Raw genomic sequence first — 12,382 nt, 5'->3', positions numbered from 1 at the left:
GACAACAGCGTGTAAAGATTTCGCAATATTGGAGCACTATCTTTTTCTGGTATCATTTCTGTCAATGTCCGTCATTTCATATCACTCATTTCTGGTTTTTTCTCGACCATTCGATGGAAGACATCTCAACACGTCTTACAAAAGGTTTATCAAGTATTCTGCAATCGTGTGGCTGTCTCCTGCGATATTTGTCGCAATCTGTGTCACCTTGGATGAAACTGAAATATTCCCAGTAGATTATGGTACAAACTGTTGGTTGGGAACTGTAAAAGGAATCTTGTATCTATTCTTATTACCCCTGGCTATATCACTCCTCTACAACATCTACACGTTCGTCAAAACGGTTCGTTTGTTACTTCGTCATGATGAAACCCGAGAAGTATTACAACGTAAAGAAGGAAAACAAAACCTTCTCATCTGCACTAAACTTGCCACGTTGGTTGGTTTCCCCTGGCTGTTTGCGTTCCTTGGTGTCCTGTTTCCCGATGAAGTAGTATTTGAATATTTGTTCGTCATCTTGGTTTGTCTGCAAGGATTGTACATTGGAATAGCGTTTGTGTTTAACAAGAAAACACTAGATCTCTACAAAACACGACACAGGCAAATTGGCCCCAAAGGAAAAGCATCTCCAACAGCTAGGGTCAAGTAACTTGAGTTTACCTTTTCAGATTCAAACCTCGGATGAACAGCTAATCTGAACCATTGTCGTCAGTTTATGAAAATACACTGAACACGTATAAATTGGGATGAGTTTCTTTTCAAATATCCTATTTAATTCCTTGTTTCCATTTAGTTGTGAGTGTCGTGAACATGTCAACCTGGCTGATGTGATGGAATATTACAATGTGTATGCAGTCAAAAATAACCGATTTGAATACAATAATAAAGACAAATTTAAATCAGAACTATTTATCATCGGTGAAGATGACTTGTTCCCGACGATTACGAGTGAATGGAAACCAGGCTTAGATCTTATTTAGGAGACTGGCTTGAATTTGATTTAAGGCGCCTCTCAGCAAGATGTTTGACGTAGCTATTGAACAAAATCAATCTTAGACGTTAATATATTAATTTTACGTTCATAGTGTAGTTGAATTATCTTATAATAGTGCATAATTAAGTATGCACATTGACCCAACAGTTAACTTTAGTATATGTTCAAAGAGTAGAAGAGTTTGAAGAGTATACGATAAGTTTTTTGGGAACCAAATAGTCTTCGTGCAATACATTTAGACATTAAAAGATATATTCCTATATATTGTATGATCGATAATAAAGACTAAAAGATGTTAATAGTAGTGATAAGGTCAATTCAAGTTTAAAGTAAATAAAGCCTCGTCCACACTGTCAAATTTTCTTTGAGATATTTCTGTTATGGGGAATTTGTATAAAGTTGTCACCGCAAAAAAGTTATTTGCTTGAGCGAATAAACATTTTATTGCTTTCGTGGGGATTATAGGGGCTATTTAAGGGCTGTGGGGAACGTGGAATGGGGTTTTTAGTTATATATTCATCGCAATTAAACTTGTACAACCTGTTGATTTTCCCGTGGAATTTTGCGACATTTCAGTAAATTTACATATCACGATCCACGTGAATACGTGAGCCTACCGTATAAAAGTGAGCATGAACTGTTAGTTCAAGGTCATTGATTAACAATTCGACTCTCAGCCGAATATCGCTCATTCACCCTCCCTCCCTCCCTCCACTGACCCGTTTTTGCGTTTCTTACTTTATAATTGACTTCACGTGGGGCGTTTTTTAGCTCCCCACCTTTTCTGTGCTTGGCATAATTATAAGATATTGTAACAATTTTCTGTAATTTGCTACATTTGCTTAATAAACCGGCATTTTGTTTTGGCACACTGCCATTTATTTATCCAAACCGGAGTATGTTATAATTCTTTAAATACGGCCTCACACAGAAAACAGAGCTCGCCCGGTCTATCATTGCCACCAGAGTATTGGTTTTCATAAATTTATTTTACTATATGAGCTGCACCGCGAAAGCGATAAATGCATTTATACAAAAGATCGAATTTTAGGCAATTTTAGAAAGAGTTTCTTGTTGGTCAGTGTCCTACATTTGGTAAAACAAAATCAATTATTGCCAAAATCGATTATTTCCTAACACAGAATGGTATGCAGGTTGTACTTTGAGGCATATCTTTTTTGCATATCGAGACAATCAGTTGTTGGATTTGTTCATATTAATGACTTATATTACGTGATAGACGAGGTCAAGCTAATTTTCAGCTTTCCCGGTAGGCAATTGAGAGTACCACCATTACGTACAATATTTATAAAAACATTGTATCAACTTAGGATGCCTACAAGCACAAGACGATACTATTTTATTATGTTCGGTGATAGTCGACCATAGACCAAATTAGGAAAATGAGGAAAAAACATTATTCAATCCCGAATCGTGTTCAAACCCAACACTGTAAAAAAACAGTAACTAATCTAAAATTGATTACCTCCTGCAGATTCATTTCTTGAACCAATTTTTTATTGGTTGAAAGCAACTAAAAAACTTGGTTGAAACAACCAATTTTTTTCGTATTTTTTCCCTAATAAAATTGATCGAAAAAGATGAATATGATACAACCAACTCTAAAATAGTTTTTTATATTTTTTACAGACGATAATAATTTATATTGATTTTCGAGACTTAGATTTTTTCTCGTTGATTAAATTTCAAACATCGTGTTTTCTACAGATCTAACCGATAGAACTTTGACCAGTTGCTCTTCAGTCATGGAACGTGTTTCAAGTCTTGCAGATTCAGCGTATGGCACAGAAGACACACTACTAGGAGAGACGACCTCACAGGCAGATTTTTACAGCGATCCTTTCTCTTCAACACTCACACCAGTGAAGGATGTTTCTAGTAGCCCAAGCAAGGAAACAACGGGTCCAATGCCAAAACGTGAGTACACATTGCTTCCTATTCTCTACCTTTGTCATGATGCTGTTTTGTTGTAAACAAAATTGTTTCAAGGCGAAGAACTGCGGAATAATCATCAGCACCAACCATAAGGTTTTGTTTAAAATCTGCTGCAATTAATAGCTAATTTTGCGCTGAGTTTGGGAACTATCAAAAAGTACTTCGAAACACTTCGATAATGTGAGATCTTTTGGAAACATTTAAATGAATCAGCCTCGATTTGAAGGATCACTGTATCATTTTTATTAGCGTGTAGTTAAGTCCATATTCATAAATCGGCTACCTATAGTGATATAGGTTTTATTCAGATGTGCAACTAACTCGATCAGGTTGGCGTTGTCAGAGTCTTCAGGCGTCTTCAGGAGTCTTCAGGAGTGTATAATTTTTTAGCCTCTCATAATTGTTTCATATCTCCATATATTGATCGAAGTATCCTTACGAGGTACAATGAATCACGTAAAATCCCACTGCTTTAAGACGACTATATGGTCCTAATAATCAATTTATCGGCAAATATTAATCGACCAATTCTTTATTCAATAACAAGGATTTTGCAAATTTCTTGGTTGAAGTCGCACGACAGGTTCTCTCAAATCAAATGACGGGCAATCCCGACACACTCCGGGCAATTGTCTTCCTCACATAGCATTTTGGGAAAGATAAAACCGCGCATATTAACCGCACTGCTCCAAAGTTCCTCAAAACCAACCAAAATACCAGAATAACCGCAGAATATTATGTTACACAAACAAAAACAAAGGCCCGTCAAAACAAGAAGCCAAGAACATTTATTCCTAACTAGCGGTTAATAATGAATTATTTCATAACTGAGACTCAACTTTAACAGTATCATAAGTAATCAGATCAATGAATTTATTATAATTCCATTTTAAAAATCATACTTTTTTAACCTAAAATAAAGTCTTTCCAACGAGTTTAAAGTCTGTGTGCAAAAGTCTAGAGATTTGGAATTAAAATTGATAACTTTTTTTAAAAAAGGCCTTAGCGAACGTGCGATATGGAATCCTCCCACTTTAGCACTAAACATCGATGGTTCGTGAGATTTGAAATCATTCGATTTTGAACACCCAACCATTTAACTCAACCCACATGCATATATGCAACTTCCACTTCGTCTTTTCTACGTTTTCCGTTTAATTCTTCCACTTTGTCTAATGTTCTTCGTCTTTTTGATCTTCTTCATCTGTAATCTTTCATTTCTAAAATTGATCTTCCAAAATTCTCAGCTTACATAATGTATTATTTTCTAAGTGTTGTTGGATATAGACGACGAATTTCACACGGGACAGAATTCGGAGGATATCCATGTCCTGCAATTAGATCTTGTCTCCCACGATGGTGAGAAAGAAAATAACCACAGGCCATCATTTTCGGAAGAAGGTGAAAGTCAGGGGGAAAGAGATGAAGTCTTTCTTAGCCCTACATCCAATTTTAGCGATGGAAACATCCTTAAACGATCATTTGAAGGGAACACAGGCTTAGACGAACATCTTATTCTCGATCCGATTGAAAACACACAGAAGGTCCCATCGTCGCGAAAAAGACACAAACGGAAGCTTGTGATTGACGAAGTTATCTCGATTGAACGAGAAGTTATATTTAATAACATAAACAATCCATCTCAACTCGTTGCATCTCCAGTTTTCGGCCCTAAGACAAAACGTCGATTGAAAGAACTTGACCGCAGTCATTCACTTCAGGCGAATGGGTCAGTTCTCGAATTATCACCCGCTTTGGATGAGCTGTTTGTGATGAACTCAAGTTGTCGAAAATTTTCAACTTCGAATGTCGGTACCGACGGAACGGATTGTTCAAGACCAGCAAGCGAACCTTGCGAGAGTTCGAATGAAAAAGATCTCAAGCAGAAGAAAGATTTGCTTGGGGAAACATCGAACCATGATGATGAAGACGCTGTAAAATCGGACGAACATGATATTTTCTCTCAGTTTATTCCACTACAAGACGTTGACTATTCGTCCGACGAAGATAGCCCGAGGCCAGGTGATGATCATTTTCAGTGTGGGTTAGTTTTCGACCAAAGTGCGGAAGAGAATACGGTAGAAAATATGGACCAGGCACTGGAGGACGAGAATATCTCCGAAGACAAATTTTGTTCGCACGTTGAAGCTACGGTTTTGGAGTCCCAACCTGAGCCAGTGGAGTTACGGCATGCTGTTGGAAGTGATGGTAAAAAGTTGACGCGAAAAACCGTCGCGAGAAGATTTCTGAAGTGTCTGCTTATGCAAAGAGATGCACGATTATCTTTGGAGCAAGATGTTAGCTTCGGAGAGATTCTGCTTCATCCTGGATTGAAGCATTCAACCTAAGAATGAGAAGCTAGGATAATATGATGAGGGATATTGGAAAAATATCGCGGATAGTTTTTATTTAGCCTGAAAATAAGACTTAATCACAATATTTTTCCCGAAACGTTTGCACATTAAGCAACCATAGGAACAAAACCTATACATTATTTACTTGTTCAGAGGTAAAATTTTTAAGCCACTTACCGCTGTTTTGACGTTCAAAATTCAGTGTTCTGACTTTCTCATTGAATTAAGATAGATGGAAGGCTACCTGAATAAAAGGTGTTTCCAGGTAGAACCAAGTCTTTCTATGCGATGTAAGCGCACGGCCAAGTAATTGATACACGACCAGAGTTGGTAGATATGCAAATATTTGAGGCCAAATTGTCATTAGTGCTATCAAGAAAACAAAAGGCAAAGACAAAAGAAACAAAGAACTAGTGTGATGTTGTTTGGCCTCAAATATGCAGCTATCTACCAACCCTGTACACGACAACACGCGAAATTGACCTTGATGGCTGGAGGTCGAATATGGCTTCAAGCAAGTGGAAGTTTGTTTTCCTTGTGATAGCCTTCTGTTTATTTCCGTTCAATGCATTAGCCAGATGTGGCACTGATCTATGTATAAATAAGTAAAGGCATAAAAATGATTAGAATCTACATTCGTGAATTCACTGATCATCGATGACATCATCAATCACGTGATATCAAAGGGAATAAGACAAGAGAAGATTTTCCGGATTGATTTCAAATACAACAAAAATAGTTGCTGAAATTTGAGAAATTAATTATAAAGCATGCTGGATGTTGCTGATCAGTGATTCATAATGTTGGATACTTTTGATCATTGATTGATAATGTTGGGTATTATTGATCAGTGATTGATAATGTTGGGTATTGTTGATCATTGATTGTTAATATTGGGTATTCTTGATCAGTGATTGATAATGTTGGGTATTGTTGGTCATTGATTGATAATGTTGGGTATTGTCGACAGATAAGCGGCTAATAAAGTTTTGTATTGTTGATCAATTATTGATATCTTGGATACGTTTAATCCTGTGAAATATCTTATACTCTGATATAAGGTTTTTATAAAGCAAATGATGCACGTTGTTTTTAAGAAAGAAAACTTAACACCATAATCACGCTATATACATTGGGAAAAACTCATTAATTTAACGTACTGAACTTACTATACGTTTTTACACGCGTGTCACTATGCATACTGCAAATATATTGTTAGAAAAACGAGATTTTGTGTCTTTATGGGCAGAATATTGAAACCTGATCAAACCAAAACAAAACCAGACTTGATTATTGGCAGAATATGTATTTTTGTAACATATAGAACGAGGCTTATGACCGCTATTTTGTTGTCAGTTTGTGGGCAATATGGCTGCCGTTGGCTTTATTTTTCTTCTCGTGTTTCAATGTCAAATACGGTGAATACAGCGCCAGGCTATATTATGATAAATCTTATCCCGTTTCTTATGTATTTTACCAGGAGGGTTGAGCAAAAGCCTACTGCCTGTAAAGACACACAATTTCGATATCATGATTTAAAATAAGGGGAAACATATGCAAACTGTTTGTAAATATTTTATTGATCATATTTAAAATTATGTTCGTAGTCCAAAAGTCATTTTTTTTTCGAATTATTGTCGTAAATGGTGTATGTTTGTTACTGTTGGTGTATTACTGTATTGATACGATGTTCGGTTGTTACTTGCATTTTCCAGGCTTTACTCAACATTATATCTAGTCAAGGCATGCAGTACAGCAATTGTAAATGTTATCAAACATTTGTACAAGCTTTTTATTATCTTCCTATTTGTCAACGCTTATGAAATAATTGTACAAGCTTTTTATTATTTTCTTATTTGTCAACGCTAGTTTGGCAACATTTTGCTGGGACCGTTAGTGGAGAAAAGGTCTTAGAATTTTCAATGACGTTCTCTTTTCTCTAGTGCAGAAATAGTTGTTCTATTTGAGTTAAGTTATTTTAGTTTTTCCTTTGTTGTTTGCTGACTTTGAGAGTTAAGGTTTAAAAAATTATCATACTGAGCATCTCTAAACGTGAGAGGCGTATCTTACAAGGAGAACCTAAATAGTTTCATCTGGATATATTTTTCCACCTGTCCTGCGAAGGCTGCTTTCGTCCAAAACGATTTCTGTACGTGCGTGTTCTTCAGAAATTCACGATTGGGACAAAACTTGTTGACGTAATGACGTTGGTGATATATTTATAGAAACAAGATGTCTTAAAAAACGGAACCACCGATATTAACTGACTTTTATGTAGGATATACGAAATTTAGGGATTGACCTTTTTGTATGATGTACGAAACTTAGGGATATGAAAAAGCAATTCATTAGCTTTCCAATGACACTTATTTAATAACAGAAAGAATTATTCCAACACACCGAAAAAATAGAAAATAGTATTCGAAAACAATATAATTATGAGCTTGATGTGTGAATGCGCTAATAATAATGTCGATTCAATTTCCCTGCAGAGGTTTTCGACCGCCTGTAATGTATTATAATTTCAATTGACGAAACATTGAGTTACAAGTTCGTTCTAAGATTGTTCTTGGAATCGTTATATTATATTTATCTCTTGAAAGAAGACATTTAATATGCAGATTTAAAGCTTCGCATCTCTTGGATAAACTTGCAAAAGTAAACATGGAGACCATGAATAAGATATCTGAGTCACCGAACAGTATCTTAACACGTAAAATTAAGTAGAATACATCTCACAGTATAGCATATTTTATACATATTAGCTAAGAAATGTTTTTCTATTGATATATAAAGAAATCGTAAATTGTTGATAACTTGTTTGATCGATACTGCTAAATTACAAAACCACAGTTCATTACCGTTCATGCAACTATCTATTTGCATTCTGTTTTCTGAATGAGAAGCAGGACAGAACTATAAAATAATCGATCTATAAAAGTTGTCAAGCATTTGTACAGGATTTTTTATTATTTCTTATTTGTCAACGCTAGTCTGACAACCTTTTGCTGGGACCGTTAGTGGAGAAAAAGTGTTAGAATTTTCAGTGACATTCTGTTCTCTCTACTGCAGGGATAATTGTTCTACTCGAGTTAAAATATTTTAGTTTTTCTTCTGTTGTTTGCTGACTTTGAGAGTTGAGGTATAAAATTATCCTACTGGATCTCTAAACGTGAGGGGCGTATCTTACAAGGAGAACCTAATAGTTTATCTGGAATTATTTTTCCACCTGTCCTGCGAAGGCTGCTTTCCTCCAAACGATTTCTGTACCTGCGTGTTCTCAGAAATTCACGATTTAGACATATTATTGTCGTAAATGCTTTATGTGTATTACTGTTGGTGTATTACTGTGTTGATGTTTATTGTTAATTGCATTTTCCAGGCTTTACTCAACATTATATCTAGTCAAGGCATGCAGTACAGCAAATGTTATCAAACATTTGTACGGGCTTTTTATTAACTTCCTATTTGCCAAGGCTTATGAAATAATTGTCCAAGCTTTTTATTATTTTCTTATTTGTCAACGCTAAATTGGCAACATTTTGCTGGGACCATAATTGGAGAAATGGTGTTAGAATTTTCAATAACATTCTCTTTTCTCTACTGCAGAAATACTTGAGTCAAAATATTTTAGTTTTTCCTTTGTTGTTTGCTGACTTTGAGAGTTAAGGTATAAAAAATTATCCTACTGAGCATCTCTTAACGTGAGGGGCGTATCTTACCTCAAGGAGAACCTCAATAACTTGACCTTGAATGATTTTTCCACCTATCCTGCGTATTCTGCTTTCCTCCATTTGGACAAAACATGTTGACGTAATGACGTTGGTGATATATTTATAGAAACAAGATATCTTAAAAAACGGAACCGCCGATATTAACTGATTTTATGTAGGATATATGAAATTTAGGGATATGAAAAAGCAATTAATTGGCTTTCCAATGACACTTATTAAATAACAGAAAGAATTATTCCAACACACCGAAAAAATAGAAAATAGTATTCGAAAACAATATATTATGAGCTTGATGTGTTAATGCGCCAATAATAATGTCGATTCAATTTTTGGCAGAGGTTTTCGACCGGCTGTACGATATATTATAATTTCAATTGACGAAACATTGAATTACAAGTTCGTTCTAAGATTTTTCTTGGAATTGTTATAGTATATTTATCTCTAGAAAAAGGACAGTAACATTTAAAATGCAAATTTAAAGCTTCGCATCTGTTGGATAAACTTGCAAAAGTAAACATGGAGACCATGAATAAGATATCTGAGTCACCGAACAGTATCTTAACACGTAAAATTAAGTAGAATACACCTCACATTATAGCATATTTTATCCATATTAGCTAAGATATGTTTTTCTATTGAGATATAAAGAATCGTAAATTTTTGATAACTTGTTTGATCGATACTGCTAAATTACAAAAGTCCTGCGAAGGCTGCTTTATTTTCTTATTTTTCAACGCTAGTTTGACAACATTTTGCTGGAACCGTTATTTGGAGAAAAGGTCTTAGAATTTTCAATGGCACTCTCTTTTCTCTACTGCAGAAATAGTTCTACTTAATGAGTTAAAATATTTTAGTTTTTCCTGTTGTTTGCTGACTTTGAGAGTTATTGTATAAAAAATATATTGAGCATTTCTAAACGTGAGGGGCGTATCTTACATGCAAGGAGAACCTAAATAGTTTTATCTGGAATTATTTTTCCACCTGTCCTGCGAAGGCTGCTTTCCTCCCGAACGATATTTGTACGTGCGTGCTCTTAGAAATTCACGATTTGGACAAAACTTGTTGACGTAATGACGTTGGTGATATATTTATAGAAACAAGATGTCAAAAAACAGAACCACCGATATTAACCGACTTTAATGTAGGATATATGAAATTTAGACATTGACCTTTATTGTAGGATATACCAAATTTTGGGATATGAAAAAGCAATTCATTAGCATTCCAATGATACTTATTTAATAACAGAGAGAATTATTGCATTCTATGTTCTTTGTATATTCTTGCATTCTTGCTTGCATTCATTCAAACACCTGTATAAGCTGTAATTAATAATTACCATTTATAGTGCATTACATGACGCATCTGGCAATCTTGCTGTCAACGCTCACCGTTCGTTTCCGTGATGGCATACTTCTAAAGGGGCACTTGAGTGTGATCACTCATGGCGAGTGGCCTCGTCTCACGAGGGTTTAAATTTTTCACGATCACTTCATATATACTCATTCTTCGTTTTACATTTCCTGAGGCGAGACTATAGTTGGCGTTCAATCTGATAATGGATGTATTAATCTCGGCGCGGAGCTCTGCGCGTCTTCTCTTGATTACCTGTATTTTTATTTATTCTGGCTCAACAAGGGATAACGTTCAAGAACAAAAATTCCACACATTGAGAAGTAAAAGAGCTAGCGATGGCAAGAATTGTATCAGGAATGACACTGAAGTATTTCCTGGGATTGATTGTAACGTTGACAAAAAATATCCATGTCTTAAAAAGATATGCGGCCGACTGGATTTGCTCCAATCAAAGGCATCGATGTGGGAGTGTGTAAAATATGATAGATCACGCAGTGGTAGACTCGGGTGCTTTCTTGATTTTATGCGTGGATATTGGATGGTTTCTAAATGCCCGTCATACTGGCCTTTGAACGAGCTTAAGAGCAAGTGCGAGAATACGCCATCCAACTTCCCGCATCCCGTACGAGAGGATAATATTCCGGTCGTCGGTGAGAATGGTTTGACATATCGTAATAAATATTGCGCTTTCTGTCATGGGGTGGAAAACTTTACTGCTTGGAGAGTTTTGGTTGAAACACGTTTTCAACCTACGGGGGGATATGACCTGGATTCTCAGATAAAGAATAACTCGTTTTTGGCAATTGTCGTTGTACCCAAGCCGAATCAACCACGGAGAACATGTCTCGGAAGGAATTATGTACACCACTGCAGTATATCGACTACTAAATTCATTTACAATAAATGTACAAAGGGCCGGGTTAAATTCGTGAGAAGTCGCTACAGTTTCTTTAAAAATAAAGCATGTGCGAGGTGCAATGGTGTTTTGTCCTTTTCACCTCTTCGTCGTCCCAAACCATGCATAGTTTTCAGATTTCGGCCATATTCACTCGTTTTCAAATTAAGAAAAGTGAGCGCACTACGGAAAGCGAGCACTGTCGTCGCACAAAGTTGCCCCCCTGGTACAGTCTATGACAGAACTCTAAAGATCTGTCGAAATAAGTTGATGATTCCTTCCAGTCGTAAACTAACCAATGAGTATTTATTTCTATTATGGCTCAAAAAGACTACATATGTGAAAAGATATTTCAAGTTAGCGTTGATTTCTGAATTTTCGCTTACACCCTATCAAGTTTCAAATATTGCTTTTCACAATCAAGGCACAATGAACAATGAGTGCATCGTTGCAACATTTCATCTCACACTGACGCCATTTCAAAACTTAATGATGGATAATAAACGAAACGCTCTATTGAACGTAACAGATGACGAGACAGCATTTTTAAAACTCTTCAACTACAGTGGAAATTTTACCCTTCGTTGGGAAAATAAGAGTTTTGCTGTGGTCAAAATGGCTTCAAAACAACTTTCTTGTTATGGTGAAGTGAAATTTCAATCAGATGAATACGAAATGAATGAGAGCAACACAAGCTTTGTTGTAATAAAGATGGATGTGATGAAAGTATTCTCATTAAGGGATTATACTTTAGTTAAAGAAAATAAAGGCAATATTACTTTGTGTCGTAAACTGGTCGTTCCAGACTGTACAGAGGTGCTTTTGTTCCTTTAAAACGAAACGAATACATGGTTTTTCCCAATTTGTCTGTTTATCACAATGCAACACAAAATATGTTCAATTTTGGCGAATATCTAATCAGTATAAAGAAAAAGAATTGTGACATTTCCAACACAACTCAAAATTATCTTTCAAACATTTCTGTTTGTTTATCGTTTAATAATACTTATAATGGGACCGTAAAAAAGAACAGCACAGCCAAGACAAGTTATGGACTAAAAATTCTGACATTAATTGGTTTCATCGTCTCCAT

The 12,382-nt window shown here is 35.7% G+C and overlaps 1 protein-coding gene across 1 annotated transcript in view; it reads left to right on the top strand.

Moving 5' to 3' along the window:
- LOC114525054 (double-strand-break repair protein rad21 homolog) overlaps nucleotides 1-5,605 on the top strand; it is a 48,260-nt gene extending 42,655 nt beyond the window's left edge. The window contains exons 5-6 of the mRNA XM_028546262.1: nucleotides 2,723-2,932; nucleotides 4,223-5,605. Of these exons, the coding sequence (XP_028402063.1) occupies nucleotides 2,723-2,932; nucleotides 4,223-5,298 (1,286 nt within the window). The 3' untranslated portion in view covers nucleotides 5,299-5,605. The remainder of the gene's footprint in view (nucleotides 1-2,722; nucleotides 2,933-4,222) is intronic.
- Nucleotides 5,606-12,382: the final 6,777 nt, after the last annotated feature.

This window comes from Dendronephthya gigantea, unplaced genomic scaffold (genome assembly GCF_004324835.1).
Source record: "Dendronephthya gigantea isolate DGI-Jeju-01 unplaced genomic scaffold, DenGig_1.0 000033F, whole genome shotgun sequence".
Classification (NCBI taxonomy): domain Eukaryota; kingdom Metazoa; phylum Cnidaria; class Anthozoa; order Malacalcyonacea; family Nephtheidae; genus Dendronephthya; species Dendronephthya gigantea.
The sequence above is the reverse complement of the archived record's forward strand: the minus strand, read 5'-3'. Positions and strand labels throughout refer to the sequence as shown.